The sequence below is a fragment of the Prionailurus viverrinus genome, chromosome C1 (assembly GCF_022837055.1).
Source record: "Prionailurus viverrinus isolate Anna chromosome C1, UM_Priviv_1.0, whole genome shotgun sequence".
NCBI classification, from domain to species: Eukaryota; Metazoa; Chordata; class Mammalia; order Carnivora; family Felidae; genus Prionailurus; species Prionailurus viverrinus.
The window spans coordinates 111,521,366-111,542,053 of record NC_062568.1 but is presented as its reverse complement, the minus strand read 5'-3'; the positions used below and the strand labels follow the sequence as shown (position 1 = coordinate 111,542,053).

The 20,688-nt window shown below is 42.2% G+C and overlaps 1 protein-coding gene across 2 annotated transcripts in view; it reads right to left on the bottom strand.

Moving 5' to 3' along the window:
* The window catches only part of NOTCH2 (notch receptor 2), a 165,751-nt gene extending 154,036 nt beyond the window's left edge, over positions 1-11,715 (bottom strand). The window contains exon 1 of one of the 2 annotated variants that reach the window (XM_047869289.1): positions 11,383-11,715. In XM_047869289.1, coding sequence (XP_047725245.1) covers positions 11,383-11,455 — 73 coding nt within the window. In that variant the 5' untranslated portion in view covers positions 11,456-11,715. The remainder of the gene's footprint in view (positions 1-11,382) is intronic. The other variant, XM_047869286.1, reaches the window with a different exon arrangement.
* Positions 11,716-20,688: the final 8,973 nt, after the last annotated feature.

Here is a 20,688-nt window from a genome sequence, read left to right as displayed (position 1 = left end):
AATGTTCATTATAGCATTATTCACAATTATGAAAGTTGGCAACTGAGAATTGGTTTCAGTTTAAATTATATATAACAGATCCTTAAGATAGAACAGTATACACCCTTTAATATTCTTAAAGAACATTTACATATAGGAAAATGTTCACAATATCTTTAGTAGTGCAGAAGCAAATGATAAAACTATACATATGCTAAAATGCCAACTGCAATAACAGACAGAAAAAAACTGTCTAGAATCTATCAAAATATTAACTGTGGGTTTTGGTTGGAAGTGATAGACTTATTGGAGATTTTAATTTTCTCTTATGCTTTCCTTTTTATTTTTAAATTGTTTCCCAATTTTAAAAAATTACCCTCTTTGACGCAGTAATTTTTCTTCTGCAAATCTAGTTTAATGGGGAAAAATCCTAATGAGGAATTTTTTTTTATGTATGAAGGTGATCAGCATCATTTATATAGAAAAAAAAAGTGGAACCAACTAAATATCCAATCAAAAAATGGTCAAAACTAGTAACCCCATTAACAAGAATATTATTTAACCAAAAAACATCAATTTATGGAAAATGCTTGAAAATATGAAAAACATTTATAACCATCAAAGAAAGGCAGTACAGAAAACTGTGCATATACATCATTAATCAATAACTCTTTAAAACTAAAGGTAGTGGGGTGTCTGGGTGGCTCAGTCAGTTAAGTGTCCGACTTTGGCTCAAGACATGATCTCACAGTTCATGAGTTTAAGCCCCGCATCAGGCTCTTTGCTGTCAGATGGAGCCTGCTTCGGATCCTGTTTCCCCCCACCCCTGTCAAAAATAAACATTTTTTGGGGCGCCTGGGTGGCGCAGTCGGTTAAGCGTCCGACTTCAGCCAGGTCACGATCTCGCGGTCCGTGAGTTCGAGCCCCGCGTCAGGCTCTGGGCTGATGGCTCAGAGCCTGGAGCCTGTTTCTGATTCTGTGTCTCCCTCTCTCTCTGCCCCTCCCCCGTTCACGCTCTGTCTCTCTCTGTCCCAAAAATAAAGAAACGTTGGAAAAAAAAAAATTTTTTTTTAAATAAATAAACATTGTTTATAAATAAATAAATAAATAAATGAATAAATAAATAAATAAAACTAAGGGTAGAAAAAAGAAACCAAGAGTACACTAAAATATTAATAGTATGATTATGAATATTTTTCTCATAGTTTTCTAGATTTTTCAATGTCCTTAACTACTTTTAAATGTAATTACTTTTTAAATAACCTCCCCCTCCAAAAAAAATCCTGTAGGGGCACCTGGGTGGCTCAGTCAGTTAAGCGTCCGACTTTGGCTCAGGTCACGATCCAATTCATGAATTCCAGCCCCACGTCGGGCTCCGTGCTGACAGCTCAGAACCTGGAGCCTGCTTCGGATTCTGTATCTCCCTCGCTCTCTGCCCCTCCCCCACTCACACTCGGGCTCTCTCTCTCTCAAAAATAAGTAAACAATTTTTAAAAATTTTAATTAGGGGGCACCTGGGTGGCTCAGTCAGTTGAGGGTCCAACTTCGGCTCAGGTCATGATCTTCCGGTTTGTGGGTTCAAGCCCCGCGTTGGGCTCTGTGCTGACAGCTCAGGGCCTGGAGCCTGCTTTGGATTCTGTGTATCCCTCTCTATCTGCTTCTCCCCTGCTCACCCTCGTCTCTTTCTCAAAAATAAATAAAGATTTAAAAAAATTTTTTTTTAATTTTTTTAATTAAAAAAACCTTGTAAAGGTGCCAGAGAAAATCAACAAAGTATAAATACGAGTTAATTATGTGTAAACACGAAGAATAACTCTGTTACTTTGTAAACCTACCTTAAAATATTACAATGCTTGTTTTTAGTTACAACCATTTTCTTTAAATCTCTTAGGAAGTATATGTCACAGGAGTCATGAAATATTGTCACTTACTTTAAATAGTAACATACTACCAAGGACTTGCATGATTCACAAGATATGTTTTTCCTCTAATAATCCTCATAAAGATCAGAAAGTGTTTTAAATGTTGCAATAAAGTAAATGTCCTTAACATTTCCAATTAAAAAAGATCTAGCAAATAAATAAAGGCATGTTCAGAGCAAAGAAAGACATTAAAAATAATAATCAAAATATACACATCCTCAAACTTCAACGAGTCTCAACACTTTCTGGATGGACCAAGGCATGTGAAAGCAGAGAATTAAATGGCAGTTTCTTTGCAGCTTACCACATTTCAATTTAGAGGAATTAACACATTAGCACTATCTAGTTTTTTGACTATTTATATTCAGAAACTTAACAAAAGACATTAGTGAGTAAACACTATTCGATTATTCTTATTTGAATGTTGGATAAATATGTCAGCATAGCAACCTCTCCTTCTTAGGGTCTAGTTAAAATAGACTATTTAATCTTCAAGGCTTAAAAAAGCTTCCCAGAATCTCCTCACAAAAGGCAGATGAGAATAAAAAGAGATGAAAAAGAAGCAAACAACAACCATTTTAAATGCACCTGCTTCTGAACAAGCTACTATACTTTAGAATGTAACCACAGCTTCTTGTGCAATACTTCATTCAGCAAGCAAAATTGTAGTTTAAAGTGATGCTATTTGTTAAAAGACAACATATTATTAAGGAGGCAATATCTGACTCCAATCAAAATATTATCGTCATGTTTTCCTTACCTCACAAAATACACACAAGCTTTCTTCATATGATTAAATATATAGAAGGGAGGGGGAGCTACTCTTAACCCAGAAACAGGTTCTGCAACACCCATAGACCCAACGTGTCTTTGTGAAGCAATGAGTCCATCTTGGCATGATGTCTGGCTGATGTATTCAAAGAACCAGAGTCACTACCCAGCTGCCAATATTCTGAAAGGAAGTGACTTGAAGACCAGAAACTGCCTCAGGCAGGTCTCTGGGAAGGTGCTTCAGTCCAATGGGAAGAAAGACCCAGGACCCTCACTGAATGATCAAAGACCAAGGACACCAGAGCTGGACCAAGGTAACTAGCCTGCAGTTCAAGGGTGGCAAGGGACAGTAAAATGACCCCCAAGACTTTGTTCAATCGTATCTAATAAAACACAAACTTTGAGGAGCTGGTAGAACAGGGTTTTGCCAAGACAAGCACAGAGGGTGAGGGAGATGTTAGTATGATTAATCAATGCCACCTGAGGCAGCAGCTCTGGGTGTGTCCATACCGTACCTCAGTCATTGCCTGGCTGTGACAAGAAGTTCCTTCAGCTACTGCCACTGAGAACTAGGTCTTCCAAAGAAGATATTTCCACCTTAACTTGTCCTAGATCGGGCTTCTCATCAAGGACTAAGAAAACAGCCCTCTCTCTCTTGCCACAAACCCAGTGATAGACACAACAGATACCATAACATGTGCCAAACTTACATTTATTAGACCCATACCAGACAAAGGGGTCTTTATCTTTTCCCCCAAGTTTAGATACTTCTAAATTACAAAAGAGAAAGGGGAGAATAGCAGACAAGCCCAGTCGGAGTGAGCTGGGGGTCACTATTCCCTAGTAGACCTGAAGTTTACTCCCCCAGACCCTATAGCTCTTAGTCACTCTGACTGCAGGAAACTGCTTTCAGAGACTGTAGATAAGTGACTAAATGACTTGTATTTCATATTCCTAATTGTGTGCTCATCTGTCTTATCTCCATGATGATGTCAGCTCCTTGGGGGCAGGGCCCTATCTTTGACTTGGTCAATGATTCCCACACATCTACAAGAGCAGAATACCCTGTACTGTCTGCCACATGATGAAATACACAAATTAAGGATGACAAGACACCACAATCCTCTCTAACACACCACTAAGACAGCAGAGCTACAAAGATAATAAACCTTAGAGCCAATAACTAGGGATCCTACCAGAGTTTTATGTAGAAACTTATATACTTACACATATAAATAAATTAGTACAGTAATTATCACTCCAAGCTATGGCTTTTATCATCCCCCCCCTTCTTGGTTTTGCTCTTTTCTGTAAGATCAGAGTGTATTTTCTGCCACACAGCTGGTATCTGCCTCAAAAAGGAGACGACAGAAAGAACAGATCTATAGCAAACCTCCTACCACTACAAATAACACTACAGGTTTGTCCCATCCAGAGGCCAGGAGCCTATCCTTTCAGATCTGAAGCCACTTTCTAGTTTCTATAAGGGACAGCAACATCAAGTCCTTGTCAGAGGAACACTCCCGGGCCCCTTCTTGCAGAATGCTCTGCAAGAGACCCTTGATTCCTGGGGCACCTGGGTGACTCAGTCAGTTAAGTGTCCAACTCTTGATTTCAGTTCAGGTCACAATCTCACAGTTCATGAGTTCGAGCCCCACATCCCACTGCTTGGGATCCTTCCTCTCCCCTCTCTACCCTTCCCCCACTTAAGCTCACACTTTCTCTCTCAAAAAAATAAATAAATAAACCTAAAAATTTTTATTTAAAAAAAGACCCTTGATTCCTCCTTTATTCTCCCTTCCATATTCCACTTGCTGCAGAGCCCAGACAGCCCAAAGGCAGGACTGCCTGAAATGAGTGACTTTCATGTATCTTTTTGCACTAACACATCCGAGGGGAATCCCTGACACAAGTTATATGTTCATGGGTTAACAAAGCAGACATGCTAAAAGGCAGTGTCATTCACAAGGACTAGAACAGAATTCCTTAGCGGACACCAAAAAGACAGTGGAACGCCTATGCATCCTGGCATCTTTGTAACATTCTGATGAAGGGATAAGGAGGCTTCCACCAAAGTCACACACAGCACACATACACCAGCCCTGATATTCTGAATAGTTTGTAGATTATTTTTTTAAGATAAAACAAATCACTTTATTAGTCTTATAGGGATACAGAGCAGCTTCCCTAGTGAGCAAGAATCAAACTCTTCTCAAGGGGAAAAAATGACCACAAGGCCCAGGCAAAGCAACCTATCTCTAGTACTATCAAAGAACAACAAACAAACAAACAAATGCTAACCCAAAATACCCTTACTTTCCCCAGATTCACTCTGCAATGATTCCAAACTTCCCTAATATAAAAATTAACTGGGCTCTGCCCCTCTCCTGCTCCCTCTCTCTCTCTCCACTCTCAAAACTAAATAACCATTTTTAAAATTAAAAAAAAAAAATAAGTGGCTATATCTTCAATATACAAATTCCCAGATACTATTTCAGACCCACTGAATCAGAATATCCAGGAAAACACCCCAGATGGAATCATCTCCATGCTCCTCACTAGGTCTAACTCCTTTAATGGCAGAATAGGCATCCGTTCAATAAAAGGTACCCCTTTTGGATCCCTGTCACTTACACAGGGCTTAAAACTTTATAAGGCAAATGCCTGAGAAGATGCCAATGGGCACAATTCTCAAGGAGACAGACTACAACTGTATATAAGAAGATCTTTCTAAAACTCAGAGTTGTCCAGAGATGAACTAAGCTGCCTGCAGAGGCAGGGAGCTACCTACCATGAGAGTTGTCCAAGCACAAAAAAGATAAGCTACCTATTGACCAGGATGTTGTAAGAGGAGCACATCCAGCATGGAAAGGATAGAAGGACTAGGTAAATTTTAAAGTTTCTGCCAACATATAAGTCAACAAAGAGGAAAATTTCAGCTACCCATTAACTAATAAAAAGAGACAGTATAAAAGTCTGTAGGTGGGGTCAGCTTTCAACTGATCTTTTCTCTTCAAAGGGGAAAAGAGCGTAACACACACCCCTGACTCACCTTTGGCCTCTCCTCCAAAATACCCCAAAGGTTGGGAGGACAGAGCAGGAATTACAGGTGCTGTGACAAAGCTGACCTGCTGCTTGGCTGACTCTGCACATCGGACATATGCCAGACAAGTTTTATGGAGGGATGTGTGTGACATAGTGCCTGCCCTCAAGGAGCAAGTATGTTGCAGAGGTAGCTCACACACTATACAGTTCTCTCAAGGTTTTATTTGTCATTTCTCATTTTTAGAATTTTTGTTGGTTGTAGTGGTTTTTAGGGAACGCTCTTGATGGGGTAAAAAAAAAAAAACTTTACTAAATATAAAGTTTGCAATAGAAGTTTGCAATATCCAGCTCATAATGAAAAATCTCAAAAAAACCATCAAAACATAAACTTAGTTAACTCTAATTTTAAAAACACTATTCCAATAATCCCCCAAATGACCAAAATTACAATAAAATATGGCAACTCTGAACAAAATAATAGAATTGCTAGTTTAGTAATATAGTAATACAGGAAACAGTAGAAGAAGCTCAAGTAAGAGGCAGGGGGTGGATGTCAGTGCCTTTGAGGTTAAATTCCAAAGTCAAAGTGACCTTTATGATTTGCAGAAGCGATCAGGGGCACCTGGGTGGCTCAGTCGGTTAAGTACCGAACTTCGGCTCAGGTCACGATCTCACAGTTTGTGAGTTTGAGCCCTGCATTGGGCTCAGGGCTGACAGCTCAGAGCCTGGAGCCTGCTTTGGATTCTGTGTCTCCCTCTCTCTCTGCCCCTCCCCTGCTTGCACTCTCTCTCGCAAAAATAAATAAACATTAAAAAAAAAAAAATGAGGGGCGCCTGGGTGGCTCAGTTGGTTATGAGTCTGACTTGGCCCAGGTCATGATCTCACGGTTCGTGGGTTCGAGCCCCATGTTGGGTTCTGTGCTGACAGCTCAGAGCCTGGAACCTGTTTCAGATTCTGTGTCTCCCTCTCTCTCTGCCACTCCCCTGCTCACACTGTATGTCTCTCTCTCTCTCTCTCTCTCTCTCTCTCTCTCAAAAATAAACATTAAAAAAAAATTTTTTTAATGATTTGCAGAAGTGATCAAATAAAGAGAGAAGAAACCACACACACGTGCGCGCACACACACACAAATTCAAAATAGCAAGTTTAAATAAAACATCTGGGAAAGGGGAAAATTTGGTGTTGCCCCAAATGTAAGGTAAGCAATAACCCTTGCAAATACTATTAAAAAAAAAAAAACAAAACTGTCTTGGAGTACCATTGTAGTCCAGAATAAGAAAATGACTAAAAGTAATTGTCCAATTCAACAAATATTTATTGAGTGTCTATTAAATGCCAAGTACAGAAAGTTAGATGCCAAGTTTAGAAAAAATGCATAAATGAAAAAACACAATTCTCTTCCTCAAGATGTACACATTAACCAGAAGTACTTGAGAATGTTCTAAGTGTTTTCGTGTATATAAGCTCATTTGTACAAAAGACAAAAATGGTGCGGAGAGTGGAGGAGGCACCAGACTGAGGACCCGAAGAGAGAAATCCTACTCTCAACTCTGTAGTGGCTCGGTGACTATGGACAATATACCTGGGCAAATGGAGGACCAAAATCCCTCCCACAAGATTATAAGACTAATTAAATACAGACCTGGAGGAGAATGCTGGTCTTCTGGCTCCTAGTCTACTGATCTTTCCAACATATCATTCGTACAGCAGACCAATAAAAAAGGAAGAGTAGAAGAAAATAAGACCTTTTGGTTCCAAGTCATTTGCAGAGAAAGGGAAGAGAGGAGGAGAATTAGAAAAAAGTGAGAGGAGGGGCGCCTGGGTGGCGCAGTCGGTTAAGCGTCTGACTTCAGCCAGGTCACAATCTCGCGGTCCGTGAGTTCGAGCCCCGCGTCGGGCTCTGGGCTGATGGCTCAGAGCCTGGAGCCTGTTTCCGATTCTGTGTCTCCCTCTCTCTCTGCCCCTCCCCCGTTCATGTTCTGTCTCTCTCTGTCCCAAAAATAAATAAAACGTGGAAAAAAAATTAAAAAAAAAAAAAGAAAAGAAAAAAGTGAGAGGAAATGAAAGGTTCAAGTTTTGGCATCCAGATAGAAATGTCAAGAAAGGAAGCACTTAAATGAGTGGAAACACAACATAAGGATAATGTAAACTCTCCTATTATATTTTCATTAAAGTCATGGCTTAGAATGTTTTACTCTAAAACCACTAAGGGCAAATAAAGGGGGTCCAAAATTATATATGTATGAATGAAGCTTGAGGAATAAAAGACAACAGAGAAGAAAACGGTTGGATAGAGTATTTATACTATATCGTTCAAATATATAAAGCCCTTCTAAAGGGACAATGGGGACCCACTGTGTCCAGATGAACAAGAAGAAATGGTATTATGCTCTATAGCTCTTATGCTGGCAATTTTAAAAATCTTTGAGAGGATTAAACACTGGAATAGCTAAGGTTAGATTAATTCTGGAAATTGTTAAAAATAAGAAGGGAAGACCCCCCCCACACACACACACCACACAAACACACACTTGAAAGCAGAATAATAAACCATCAGTGTTTCCAACAAGTTACTATCAACCTGGAAAACTACAGATTCTCAGACCTACTGTATCATAATCCCTGGGTGTTGACACTAAGAGTCCCCCCAGGTGATCTTGATGTGGAGCCAGGATTTGGAGTTCCTTCTTCTATCACAGTGGACAGGGGAAGGAGGAAAGCCACTAGGAATGGCAGCAGAGTGGGAACTAGATTCATGCAAATTTTGTGGGCAAAATAGAATTTCTGTGGGCGTGATATTTTTAAAATGCATTGTAAAGCTGCTCTGAAGCATCCAAGCATATCCCACCGAATTTAAACATTTTTCTAAAAGTCCTGAAGTCAGCAAATACAATTCAGGTAAACCAAAAGTTACTTCTCTATACCACAGGAAGCCTACAGAATAGACAGCAGAATGGGAATAGTGCAGAGGGATGCCAAGGAGATGCGGGTATTTTTAAAAATCAAAACATCAGGAAAAAGAAAAGAAAGATAAGAAACCATCACTCTCCTTTCCCCTCCCCCCACCAAAGAATAATAATATAGAAAGAACAAGAAAAAAGAAAAAGAAAAATAAACTTCGTCTTCATCTGAAAGAAAACTGCTCTTTGTGATTTTTATTAAAGAGAATTCAGCTAAGAAATTATCTAGCAGGCACCAAAACCAGGGAATCACTTCCCACTGCAAAGCAAAAGAAAAGGAGCAAGAGGTGGTCTTGGATAGCTGTTTAAACAAGCAGACAGATGGGTTGACAGCTTCTCGCCTTAGGAACTCAGTGACATTTAAATTAACAATTGGCCACAATCCCAAATACAGGAACACTCAAAAATTTGGAAGAGTATTATAATTGACATGACAAAAAAAAATGCCATGATAATAGATGGAGACTCAAGAAACCTTCACTGCCAGACTCTGAAAAGATTTAAAATTTGCACCCAAAAACAGGTTTTATAATCTCATTTATTGCAGTAGTTTAGCATCTGAAGAACACCCATCTGAAAATCAAAATATCCATATTTAGTCCCTTGAACTTACTGACTTAACACTCACCTTGTCCACCTAAAAGCTAGCTGGTAATAGCAATACCTCATCAGTACAGAAGTATAAAAGAGGGTATCATTCTATGGACTGAGTTCCTAGAATGAGAGAAGCCCTATGTGTCAGAGTAATTCTATTTTTGACATCAGTCTTATCACCTAACGCTTAATTTTGCAAATCTGTTTGCAATCATATTTACTATTCCCTCCAACTCTCTAAAAGAGATTATTTGGCTCTTTTCATAGGTGAGGAGACTACAGATCATGAAGATGAAGTTATTTGCTAACGCAAGTCAATGGTAGAAACCAAGGCTTGTAATCCTCAGAGTAGCCCATCGTTTACACTCCTTTTTACCCTAAATCTACACTTACAGTAAAGCTTTCGCTCAAAAAAAAAAGGAAAGGCAAGAATGCTATCCTGTCTTGTTAAATGCTTCTAAAACAACAATTTTGGTTCATCATCACATAGCCTCCTGGTCCACTTCTGAAATTCTTAGGGACATGGAGGTGTATGGAATTTGAGCTTTCCAAGCAGGATCTGGCTCGTGCTGAACAATCCAGTACTTGGATAAATAACCTTGTTCTCTTTCAAACATCTGTGATTGGCCTGTCAACTACCTGTTAACAATGAACAAAGAGCAAATTTTTCATCATCTTCTTAACCTTTTCTTTGCAAAAAGACATTGTTCATGTTCATGTTTTGGGGTTTTTGTTGTTGTTGTTGTTGTTGTTATTTTGGGGGTTTTGTTTTTGTTTTGGTAAACGTAAAATCTTCCTTCAGATTAGGCTAGGAAAAGAAGAGGTCCCTATGAGTTTCACAAACATGCACCAAGCTGCCACCCCACTGGAAGCAGGGTTCATAAAAAGTAAAACACAGCCCTGCCCCGAAAGGACTTTTTGAATACCTTTTGACTGCCACTGGTTTAATATACATTCTCTTAATTAATCCTATTAGCTGGGTAATTTCATTCCCAGTTTGATTGGTGAGTTCACACAGCAGAGCGGGATTTGAACCCAGGATTACAGAGCTGGGCTCCAAAACCCAAGCTCTTTCCACTAAACAGCCTGAAGAAATTCGGAGTCTGAGACTGTGGGTGGGATGGATAAGACGTGATTCGACGTCCTCGGTCCAACCGTGTTCAGAAAGACTGTTGCGAATATCCAACCATAAAGACGCTTTCCGAGGAAGCACTTTGAATTAACGTATCCACTTTTCCTCACCCGCCCCTGCCCCACCCCCAACAATGCCAAAAGAGCAGCAAACGCCGCTGCCAGGTTGGAGGAGTTGGTGATCGTCACACCACATTCCTGGGGCTGGACACAGACTCTGAAACAACGCCCGAGCTCAGCGCCTCGGAAAGAATAACAGCAGTCGAGATTTTTAAATCATGTGGCTCATGCAGCCACACCAGTTTCTCTACTGCTCCTGCCTCCACCTTTCAAAGGCTCGAGCAAAACACCGCGGGTTCCTCGGGACCACGGATTCCGAGTGTCCGAACCCAGGCACGCCACGAAGCCCTGTCCCCATCCACCCCAAAGCCGCCCACCCGTCCTGCGTGCCTCCCTTGGGCAGAGCGAGGTCTGGCCGTGAAGGTGCAAGCCGTTGGGCTCGGAGGCCCTGCCCCCGCTCCCTCCACGCCGGAATCTGGCATTCCTTCGCTCAGCCCATCTGCGGTCCGCGGCCGGCGAGGGTTCGTCTCGGGCAGCCGGCCCTCGGCTCTCGCTCGACCCCAGGAAACGCGGAACCAGAAGGGCAACGCAGCCCAAGTCTCCGTACACGACCGCTTGGGAAAGCGAGTTCCTGAGGCTCGCGGCCCGGCCCCCCTTCAGCCGAGGAGGCGTGTGTTGGGGCCGCGGGGGTGTCGGAGGCGGCGGGGAGCGCGGGGGAGGGGGGCCCTGACGGGGTCCAAACTTTCGGGAACCGAGCGGCCCCGCTAGGAACCCGGCCTTCTCGCAGAGAGGAGGACGCAGGAGGGCGGGGTGGGGGAGGTGGAGGCGGATGGAATGGTCGCCCCAGGTGGCCGGCCGAGCTGGGCCGGCGGTGCGCGGGACCCGGCGCAAAGGACAGCGCCCCTCGGCCCGATACTCACCACGCGCGGGGGCCGCGCGGCACAACCAGAGCGCCAGCAGCGCCCACAGGGGAGCGGGGAGCAGGGCGGGCATCTTCTCGGTCGCCTCCTCCGCCGCCGCCGCCGCCTGCGCAGATCCACATGGGGAGGGGGTCCCCACCAAGGGTCCCCCCCACTCTCTCTCCCCTCCTCCCCCTGCTTCTGCGCCTCACGGCCTCGCGCTGTGCCCCGAAGCCCGGGCGTAAATGCCTCCACTCCCTGCACCCCAAAGCTGCCGCTCCTGAGCCGCCGCCTCAGCCGCCGCCCGAAGTTTGGCTGAAACTTTCTCGGCTGTGTGGAGAAGCAGCCTCGTGTGTCCTTCCGCCTCAGCCGCCTCCTCCCACCGCAAGCCCCGCCCCCTGTCGCCGCGGCCGGGCCCCGCCGCCTTCGGCACCCAGGGGTTTCCCGCAGGAAGAAGCGCCGGCCCGAGTTGCGCGCGGAGGGATCTACTACGAGTCCACCGACGGCCCCGCCAGCCTCCTCCGACCCGCGTCGGGTCTGGACGCGCCTTAACTCCCTCGGCGCTGGACTGCCTCCCCGGGCCGGGCCTCTGCCGAAGGAGGTGGGTGATCGGACCCTGAACTTCAGACGCTAGGGTTGCCGAGATCGTGAACTTGCCTGGAGAGACGTGCCTCCTCCAGTGAGAGAGAGGTATCGCCCCCACATATCCACACTTACACACGCTCTCGGGCTAGCTGGGAGGAATGCGGTAGAGAAGGGCAAGCGCTGTCAAAGGAAATGGGGCCAAGGCGCCAAAGGCCCCTGAAAAGGAACGTGGCCATCACCCGGGTTGTGCTGCACCGTTCATTCATTCATTCAGTCAGCAAATATTTCCCAACCGCCATACTTGGCGTAGCAGTGTGCTCAACACAATGGCATGATCCTACAGACGCGGGATGCACAAACTACTTTAGAGGAGAATCCTACAGGATTCAGGGAAGGTTTGGCTAAAGATATTCGTTGTGACATTGTTCGTAAAAGCCAAAACTTGGAAACAACCTAAATCCCACCCATAGATGAATAGATGAATAATGCATGGTATATTTGTAAAATGAAATGGAATACAGCAATCGAAGAGACTATATTCATGTATGTCAGGGATAGATCAAGAATAAGATGACAGTGAAAATCTCGGTACAAAAAGAGATATAAAGTATATCATTCACGTATATTTAATGTTTTTCAGACCTGTGCCATCTATTATTTATAGATGCATACCACACTATATATACTATATATATACTATACTATAAAGTATACTACTATATAGTATACTATGCTATAATATATATATATATATATATACACACAATGGAATATACCACACTATACATATAAATACTATATTATAAAGTATACTATATAGTATACTATACTATACTGTACTATATATATATAATGGAATATACCACACTCTATATACGTATATATACTATACTATAAAGTATACTATATAGTATACTATACTATACTATATATATATATATATATATATAATGGAATATACCACATTATATACATATATATATACTATAAAGATTACTGTATGGTATACTATACTATATGTATAATGGAATATACCACACCATATATATAATTGTAATATATAGAATATAATATAAATAGAATATAGAACATATTCTATAGAATATATAGACTATAACCAGAATAGTGGTTACTCCCAGGGCAGGACAGTGGGGGATGTCACCAAGCATTGGGTACATATGGGCTTACTATTTGTAAGAAAAGAGCTGAAAACAAAACAAACAGAAGGGTTTGTGTGGTTGTAGCATTCCAGAGGACAGCCACCATAAAAGTAAAGGTACAAATAAGGGAATAAGTAGATGAGTTCTGACACTATTTGCATTTACAGGAGTCCAGGAGGGAAGGGGGAGTTGGGACCAGGTTAGTAAGATCTTGAATGACAAGCTGCAAAGGGGGAGGACCAGTTATCCCTCAGATCATAGAAAACCACTGAAGGCTTTTGAACAGGGGTGAGACTTGGTGGAAAGAAAAGTTGCTCTGATAATCCTGTGCAAAATTGATTGTCAGGAGCAAAAGGTGAACTGGAGTCCAAGGGCCAGTCAGGAGTTTGTGAAACACTCCAGGCCTGGGGTGATGAAGGCCTGAACTAATGAGGTGAACGTCAGAATGGAAAGGAAGAGATGGAATTGAGACAATCTTGGGGGAGGGGGGGAATGGGGGAGGTGCAACTATGTGACTAATTGGATGGGGGAATTTAGGATCCCATTGGGAAGGAGAATCCAACCCACGGGGCCTCTCCCTGTCCCTTACAGGATAAACACCAAACTTTTAAAGGCGGTAAAAATACAAGGCCTTTACTTCATTGGGCCCCATCTCTCACCCTCTCTGCCCCCATTGTGAACTTTACACAATAACAGTATTGAACGACTTGACATTCCCCCAAACATATCTTCTTGTTTCGGTGTCTGTACCTTCTGTTCCTGGGCTTGGAAGGACTCCTGCCATCCCCTTCCCTCCTTCTCTTAGTGAACTTCTAGTCATCATTAATCCTTCAGGCCTGAGAAGGTTTTGCTGACACTGTAACAAATTCTTACTCCTCACGGACAGTCTCTCCACTGTACTGCTTCCTTATTTTCAGGCAATGTCTATTTTTTACACAGGACTGCTGCTATTTCTGTCTTCTCAACTAATTAGGAGGTCCTTATGGGCAAAGACCATGGCCTTATTTATTCCCAGTGTCTATCACATAATAGATGTTGAACTATAATGTAAAACAACACTAAATAAATGCAAGTCAGTATGATTATAGGCTGGATTTGAATAAGCACTTTATAATAAATAAGCAAGCACTGTTATTGAAAGTAGTCACCTTGGGATGCTAGAAACTCTTTTCAAAAATAACATAATTAGTCAAAATAGCTTTGGAATTTCCCTTGTGCAAATATGTTCACAGAAAGAAAATAACACTACTTTTTAGTTGTTAACCCATAGTGTTACCAGCTAGAGCATTCTCTTTACCCATTAAATATAGTTCATGGTGACTTGGCTCTATAGAAATTTTAAACATCACCTGCATAGACTAGATTTGTCACTATTAAAATATATTCAGAAAAATGCGAAGGTACTCATCCCCAAAAAGCAGCTCTGGAAATGACTGAGGCTATGACATTATTTTAAAAAGGTATGCAGTTTCCCAAGGTGACTGGTTGTTGTTGTTGTTGTTGTTGTTGTTGTTGTTGTTTAACGTTTATTCAATTTTTGAGAGAGAGAGCACAAGGAGGGACAGAGAGAGAGGGAGACATGGAATCCGAAGCAGGCTCCAGTCTCTGAGCTGTCAGCACAGAGCAGGGCTCAAACTCACCGACTGTGAGATCATGACCTGAGCTGAAGTCGGACGCTCAACCGACTGAGCCACCCAGGCGCCCCTAAAATCAAATCTTCATGACAGAGAAGAGGGGGAGACACAGAATCCGAAGCAGGCTCCAGGCTCCATGCTGTCAGCACAGAGCCCGATGAGGGGCTCAAACCCACGAACTGTGAGATCATGACCTGAGCTGAAGTCGGACGCTTAACCGACTGAGCTACCCCGGGCCCCCAAGGTGACTGTTTTAAGGAAAGTAATTATTATGTTCACGTATAACTTTTGCTGGATTTGTTATAATTTTAAACTTATTGCACACATTCCCATAAGGACAAGAGGAATAAAGAATAAACGTTATGAATGAAAGTAGGAGAAGGACATTACCAAAGAGGTGTTATAAAAGACGTGTTTTGAAAGAAGCTATGGATATAGTCAAAACAAAACAAAATGGGAGCTGAAAATCAAGGGGAAGACTGGAGTTGGCAAAGACAGAGAGGAAAACAAATCAGTCCAACCCATCATGTATCATTTTGATGAATATTGCCACGGGCCAGATCCTGTGTGAGTAGCTGAGGGATAAAGACAGACAAGTAACCAACAACGAAGATCCAACATGACATGTAGAATGCTGTGGGTTCACAGAGAAGGGACGATGAGTCCTGTCCCAGCCCAGGAGTGGGCAGGGAAGGTTTCTGGGAAGACGTCAACTGCTAGACTAAGAATTGAAGGACCAAAAGATTGATCGGGTAAAGAAGAAGAGTTCTCATGTTTAGAAGTCTAAGGCTATTTCAGACACAGGGAACAGGTATAGAGGCAGGCAAACAATAAAGACCTGAACCTATTCTCTAAAGTAGGAAGATAAGAACTTAGGCAGGAGCTGTGGGGGTGCAGAAAAGATGGGCTCCCAAGACTAGTAATGGTTTAGATGAGAGAGGAAATGTAGGTCAAGGAATCAGCAATGACCCAGGTATCTTGAGGCATGATGGGCTATTCCCAGGCATAGGAAATATAAGAGAAGGAAAAGGAGGTTTCGTAGAGTAGATAAATGGGCAAAAGACCAATGTTGCTGAAAAGGGGAAAGGCATGTTCAGGTGTAGCGGGGCCCTGCAGATGTTAATTGCTTTAGGACCCTGACTGATTAGCAGGATGGAATTGCACTGAAATACACTTTCTGTGGTCGACCTCCCCCCAAAGCTAACCCTAAATTCTACCGTGTGCAGTTAGGTGACTATTTCCCTAATCCCTGTCAGGAGCCAGGGGTCACGTGGTACTGTCTCAAAGCTCCAGTAGCAGCCGAGAACATAAAACTGCCAGAATTTGCCTGGAGATGTCAGCCCTAAATGTACTCAACAGTTTGATTACTCAGCTGGATTTGGGAATGGCCTTCCCTAGGACAGTACTTCTAGTCAAAGCAAATCCTACTTGACAGGAGAAATTGACAGGAAAATATTCAGGTGATCCCATAAGTAATGAGCCAGTGCTAGTTCTTAAAGTTTCACAACTTCACTGAATCAAAGAAAAATGGGATGCCACACACTTTCATCTGAAGCAAATAAGCAAACAAAAAACCTCACCCTCCGGGGCTCAATTAAAATCTACACACCATTAGCAGTAGAAAAACATGAATAAGGCCCAGCACTAGTTTTCATTTTAGTCAAAACTAAAAATATGCATAAATGTCTTTGCTAATTAAAACTCAAGTAAAAATTGCCTCCCAAAACAAATACAGAATTAGGCACTTATTTATTCTTAGGTCTGTTCTCTCAGATCCAGTAGGGTATGAAACCACTCAAAGACAGGGATCTTACATTGTCCATTTTGCCCCAGTTCCTAGCACAGCAGTACACGTAAAGTGTTCATAGTATATGCATTGAATAAATGCTTCATGAGGGGTATATATATCTATATGAATTGGAGAGAGATGCATAATTGTCTGGGTCTTTTGGAAAAGCATATGCTGAATCAGTTAAACGCTATAGATGTTGAAGAAGCGATTCTGGAGAACTTATCAAGCCTAGGTTGAGCTACTCAACACATGTACTCCACACATCTCCCCACATAACCCAGGAACCCAGAGTTGTGTGATAAAGTGTGTGTGGAAGCAAGAATTAAAAGGAAGATCTCTGCAAAATAATACCTTGCATTTGTGCAGCGCTTTAGGCTTTCCAGAACACTTTTAAGTACATTATCTTATTTGACTCGCAAAGCAACCATGGGAAACAGTCAAGCCAGTCATTATTATCCCCCATTTCACAGATGAAGAAACTGAGATAGAGTTTAAGTGCCTTGCCCGAGGTCAAGTCATTAATGACAGCTGAGACAAAACCCCTGCTATTTCTGACTTCTTATTCAGTCTCATTCTGTCTCTTCCTAAAACATAACACCAGTTATGAAGCACATCCAAGACCATCTTTAGTTTGGGTACCTCTGGGCAGAGGGCCAACAGCTTCACCATATTAGTGAAGTCCACCACAATGGGACAAAACAAGCTGACTCATTGTAATTAGGAAGCCTAAGCAAGCGAGTACATTCTTTGGTTTAAACACATCTTTTGAGAGCCTACCCTCTGCAAAGCACATCCTTGACTCTGTGGTGATACAGATGTGCATCAGAACCAGCCCCTGTTCTCTGGACGTTACAATGCATCGAGGAAGGCCAACACACAACATAACTACAGCAGAAATGAAGCATGGGGCTGTGGGAAAGTAGAGAGCACTGTGATTATTTCTAAGGCCACTTTCATTTCATCCTGTCCCCAGCCTACAAGATATGAATGAACTGAGGTGGCCTATACAGCTGGACTGTAAACAGTGTGAGCACAGGAAGCATCTCTTATTCTTGTTTGTAAACCCCACAGTAGTCGGTTCTTGTCTTGCAGGGAGCATGGAGTAAGTGCACAATGAAGACCTACATTCTGAGAGGTCCACCACGTTCAGTCAAACAGAGAACAGGTTCCAGAAGGATTCAAACTAGCTCTGAGAATTAGGAGCCAATCAGAATCTTCAGCTAATTGTCTCTGCTCTGATTAAGGGTATAAATAATATAAGAAACTGTAACCTGGGCTTCTTGACATATCTTTACCCTTTTAGGAATATGAGTATCTCAATTTAATTGATGTCAAGGGGTGCCTGGGTGGCTCAGTCAGTTAAGCATCTGACTTCAGCTCAGGTTATGATCTCACTGCTTGTGAGTTCGAGCCCCACATTGGGCTCTGTGCTGACAGCTCGGAGCCTGGAGATTCTGTGTGTGTGTCTCTCTCTGACCCTCCCCTCCTTGTGCTCTGTCTCTCTCTCTCTCTCTTTCTCTCTCTCAAAAATAAATAAATATATAAACATTTAAAAAATTTTTAATTGATGTCAAGAAGAGGAAAATTTAAGGTTGTCCTTGTATAATGAAATGTTCATATGTATGTACTACACGATGAATGGTACCGTAACTAGGAATCCCAAATTCTCCGCTATCCATGAGGTAAGCAGCTAAGTTAGTACAGGAATGCTCACTTTAGCATTACTTAACTTAAAATTTTCTTTTAAGTACTTTATGCTGGGAGGTATTATAGTTCAATTACTAAGTGGATGTACATATTTTATATATAATGACACAAAAAGGATTGACCTGTATGCACCAGGACATCTCCCCAATTCAAAAGCAGCATAAATCCACAACTGTGTAATTATCAAACCACAATATTATTGGATAACTCACAGTGCTTCTGTCACTAAAATGGTTATGCAACCGTAGATATTTATGAAATGTTAAGGTGTTTGTTCCCAGAGACTATTCAATTGTTTCTACCAACATTCTTATATTCTTCCCTCACATTTAGCCAAGAAATTCTTGAGCAGTGAGGTCCAGGCACACAGAAAGTTTCCACCTTAAAATATGAAAAAAATCTTCATTCTGAGTACAGATCACATCGAACTCCCCTGAAGCAAAAGAAAGGGGAACATTTTCTTATTATGTGGAATTCAAAGCGGTTAACTAAGTATGAGGATGGGGGCATCACAAGTAAGGAAAAGAAATCTCACTTTTAAAAGTGAGCATTAAAAAAGATCTTCTAAAGTAATTCATCAGGAGATAATTAATGGCTGGCAACAGGTATTTATAATGGAAGCGTACATGGCCTTAACGATAGGGTTTGCTTCTGAAAACATTCTAATTAAAAAGGGAAAGAGTAATTTTATAGGAAAGTACAAATCAGTGGTGTGTATGTGTGCTAATGTGTGCAGAGACAGAGGTGGTAATTGCTGGGCTCAGACCAGGTATCTGTTGCTGAAGGTAATGACCTTGTAAAATATACAAATAGGGTTTCCAACAAAGCTGAAAGTACATCATTATTACTCATGAATGCAGGACAGAATGTAAAATTGGAATTCGGAAGGTGAGTGGTGGTTGTACTTGATCTGGACACCAACTTGGTTTTTAGTCATTCTGGTTTTTGTTAAGAATAACGTAATAGGACCACTCTGCTCTGGCTCAGACCACTGGTCTAAGCATTTTTCTTTCAAAACTTTGACTTTTTCCCTTTTACCCTACTTACTAAACATCTAAGCAAGAAAAAAAGAACAGATGCTAGCAAGACAGAGAATGGTTCCCACATTAAGATTTACATCTGAGTCTGGGAAAATACACCTCATTGCCTAGAAGGGCCCTGTGGACAGTTCACACCTCTGTTGGCTTCTTTTGCAAGATATAGTTACCTCAAAAGAACCTTCCTTAATTGAACTCTTATGGTCTGGAATACTGCCTGTCTACCGATGACTATCGTTTAAAAGCATTTACTAAAGGCAGCAGTTGGGGGCGTAGATCTTTCTTAAGTAAGGGGAGGAACGGACAGCAGGAACACGGACTGGCTCATGTAAACTCCAAGTGCTGCAACGAAGAGACAACCTTCAAGTTTCAAAAAACAAACTTGGAACATGCAAAAAGTAGTATAGTTCCTTATGTGTCCTCTGCCTGGGGTTTTGAGGAGAAAAGAGAAGTATGAAGAGTTGAAAAGAAGAAAAAGAGAAGAGTGGGAGAGGAAGGTGAAAGGGTGCTCTGGAGTAATATGCACCTGTTTAGAAGGGGGGAAGTAACACAAACACGAGCAAAAGAAGAAGCAACATGGAGTTCCTCCTTGCACATTTCCCTCTTCCCTCCTGAAGGCCTGGAGTGAACCCATAGCCTTGCTCTAGAGGTGACAGACAACCACCCTGAGGACACCTTCCTGAATTCCCTCCAAAGAATTCAAAGCTCCCCCAATGCAAATCAGTTCCCTCTATCATAAATATTTATAGATAATAATAATATTGGCCACATTAATAATGATAATGGCAGGAAATGTTAGCAGAGTGCTTACGTCTGTGAGGCGCTGTATTAAGCACTTCACCTGCGTTATAATTTGTAATGTCCCCACCAGCTTATGAGTATATGTTATCATTCCCACTTCACAGGCAGAAAACGAAATCCAGAAGTTGCCCAAGAGCACACAGCTGCTATGCAGTGGCACAGCCCAGGTCCTTCTGACCACCTCCAGTGGCAACAAATGACTTCTGCAAATTACATCTGCCTGCCCACAGGTCTCTGCCACAGCATTTCAGTCCCACCCATTGTTTAGACAACTTGCCTGAGCATGGAGTAAGTTGTCCACTGATCATGTATTGTAAGCCTGGTCTCCCAAGTTTATTAAAAGAGGAGCTTGATCACATACCTTCTTTGTGCTCCCCTACAGCAGGATGCCCAATCTCTCGCTTGTCAGCCTCCAACCCTGGGACAACTCAAGGGCTTCATTTCCCTGTCTCTGCCACTCAGAGGAGAGAAGCTCAGACAATTCTACAGGTTGATTCCACACTACAACTTTTTTATTTTGAAATGCTGTCTTCTAAACGTACCAAATAAAAGACAAAGGCAGTAGGGAAAGAACCAATTCTATTTATTTCCATATTTTCACTTAAATATAT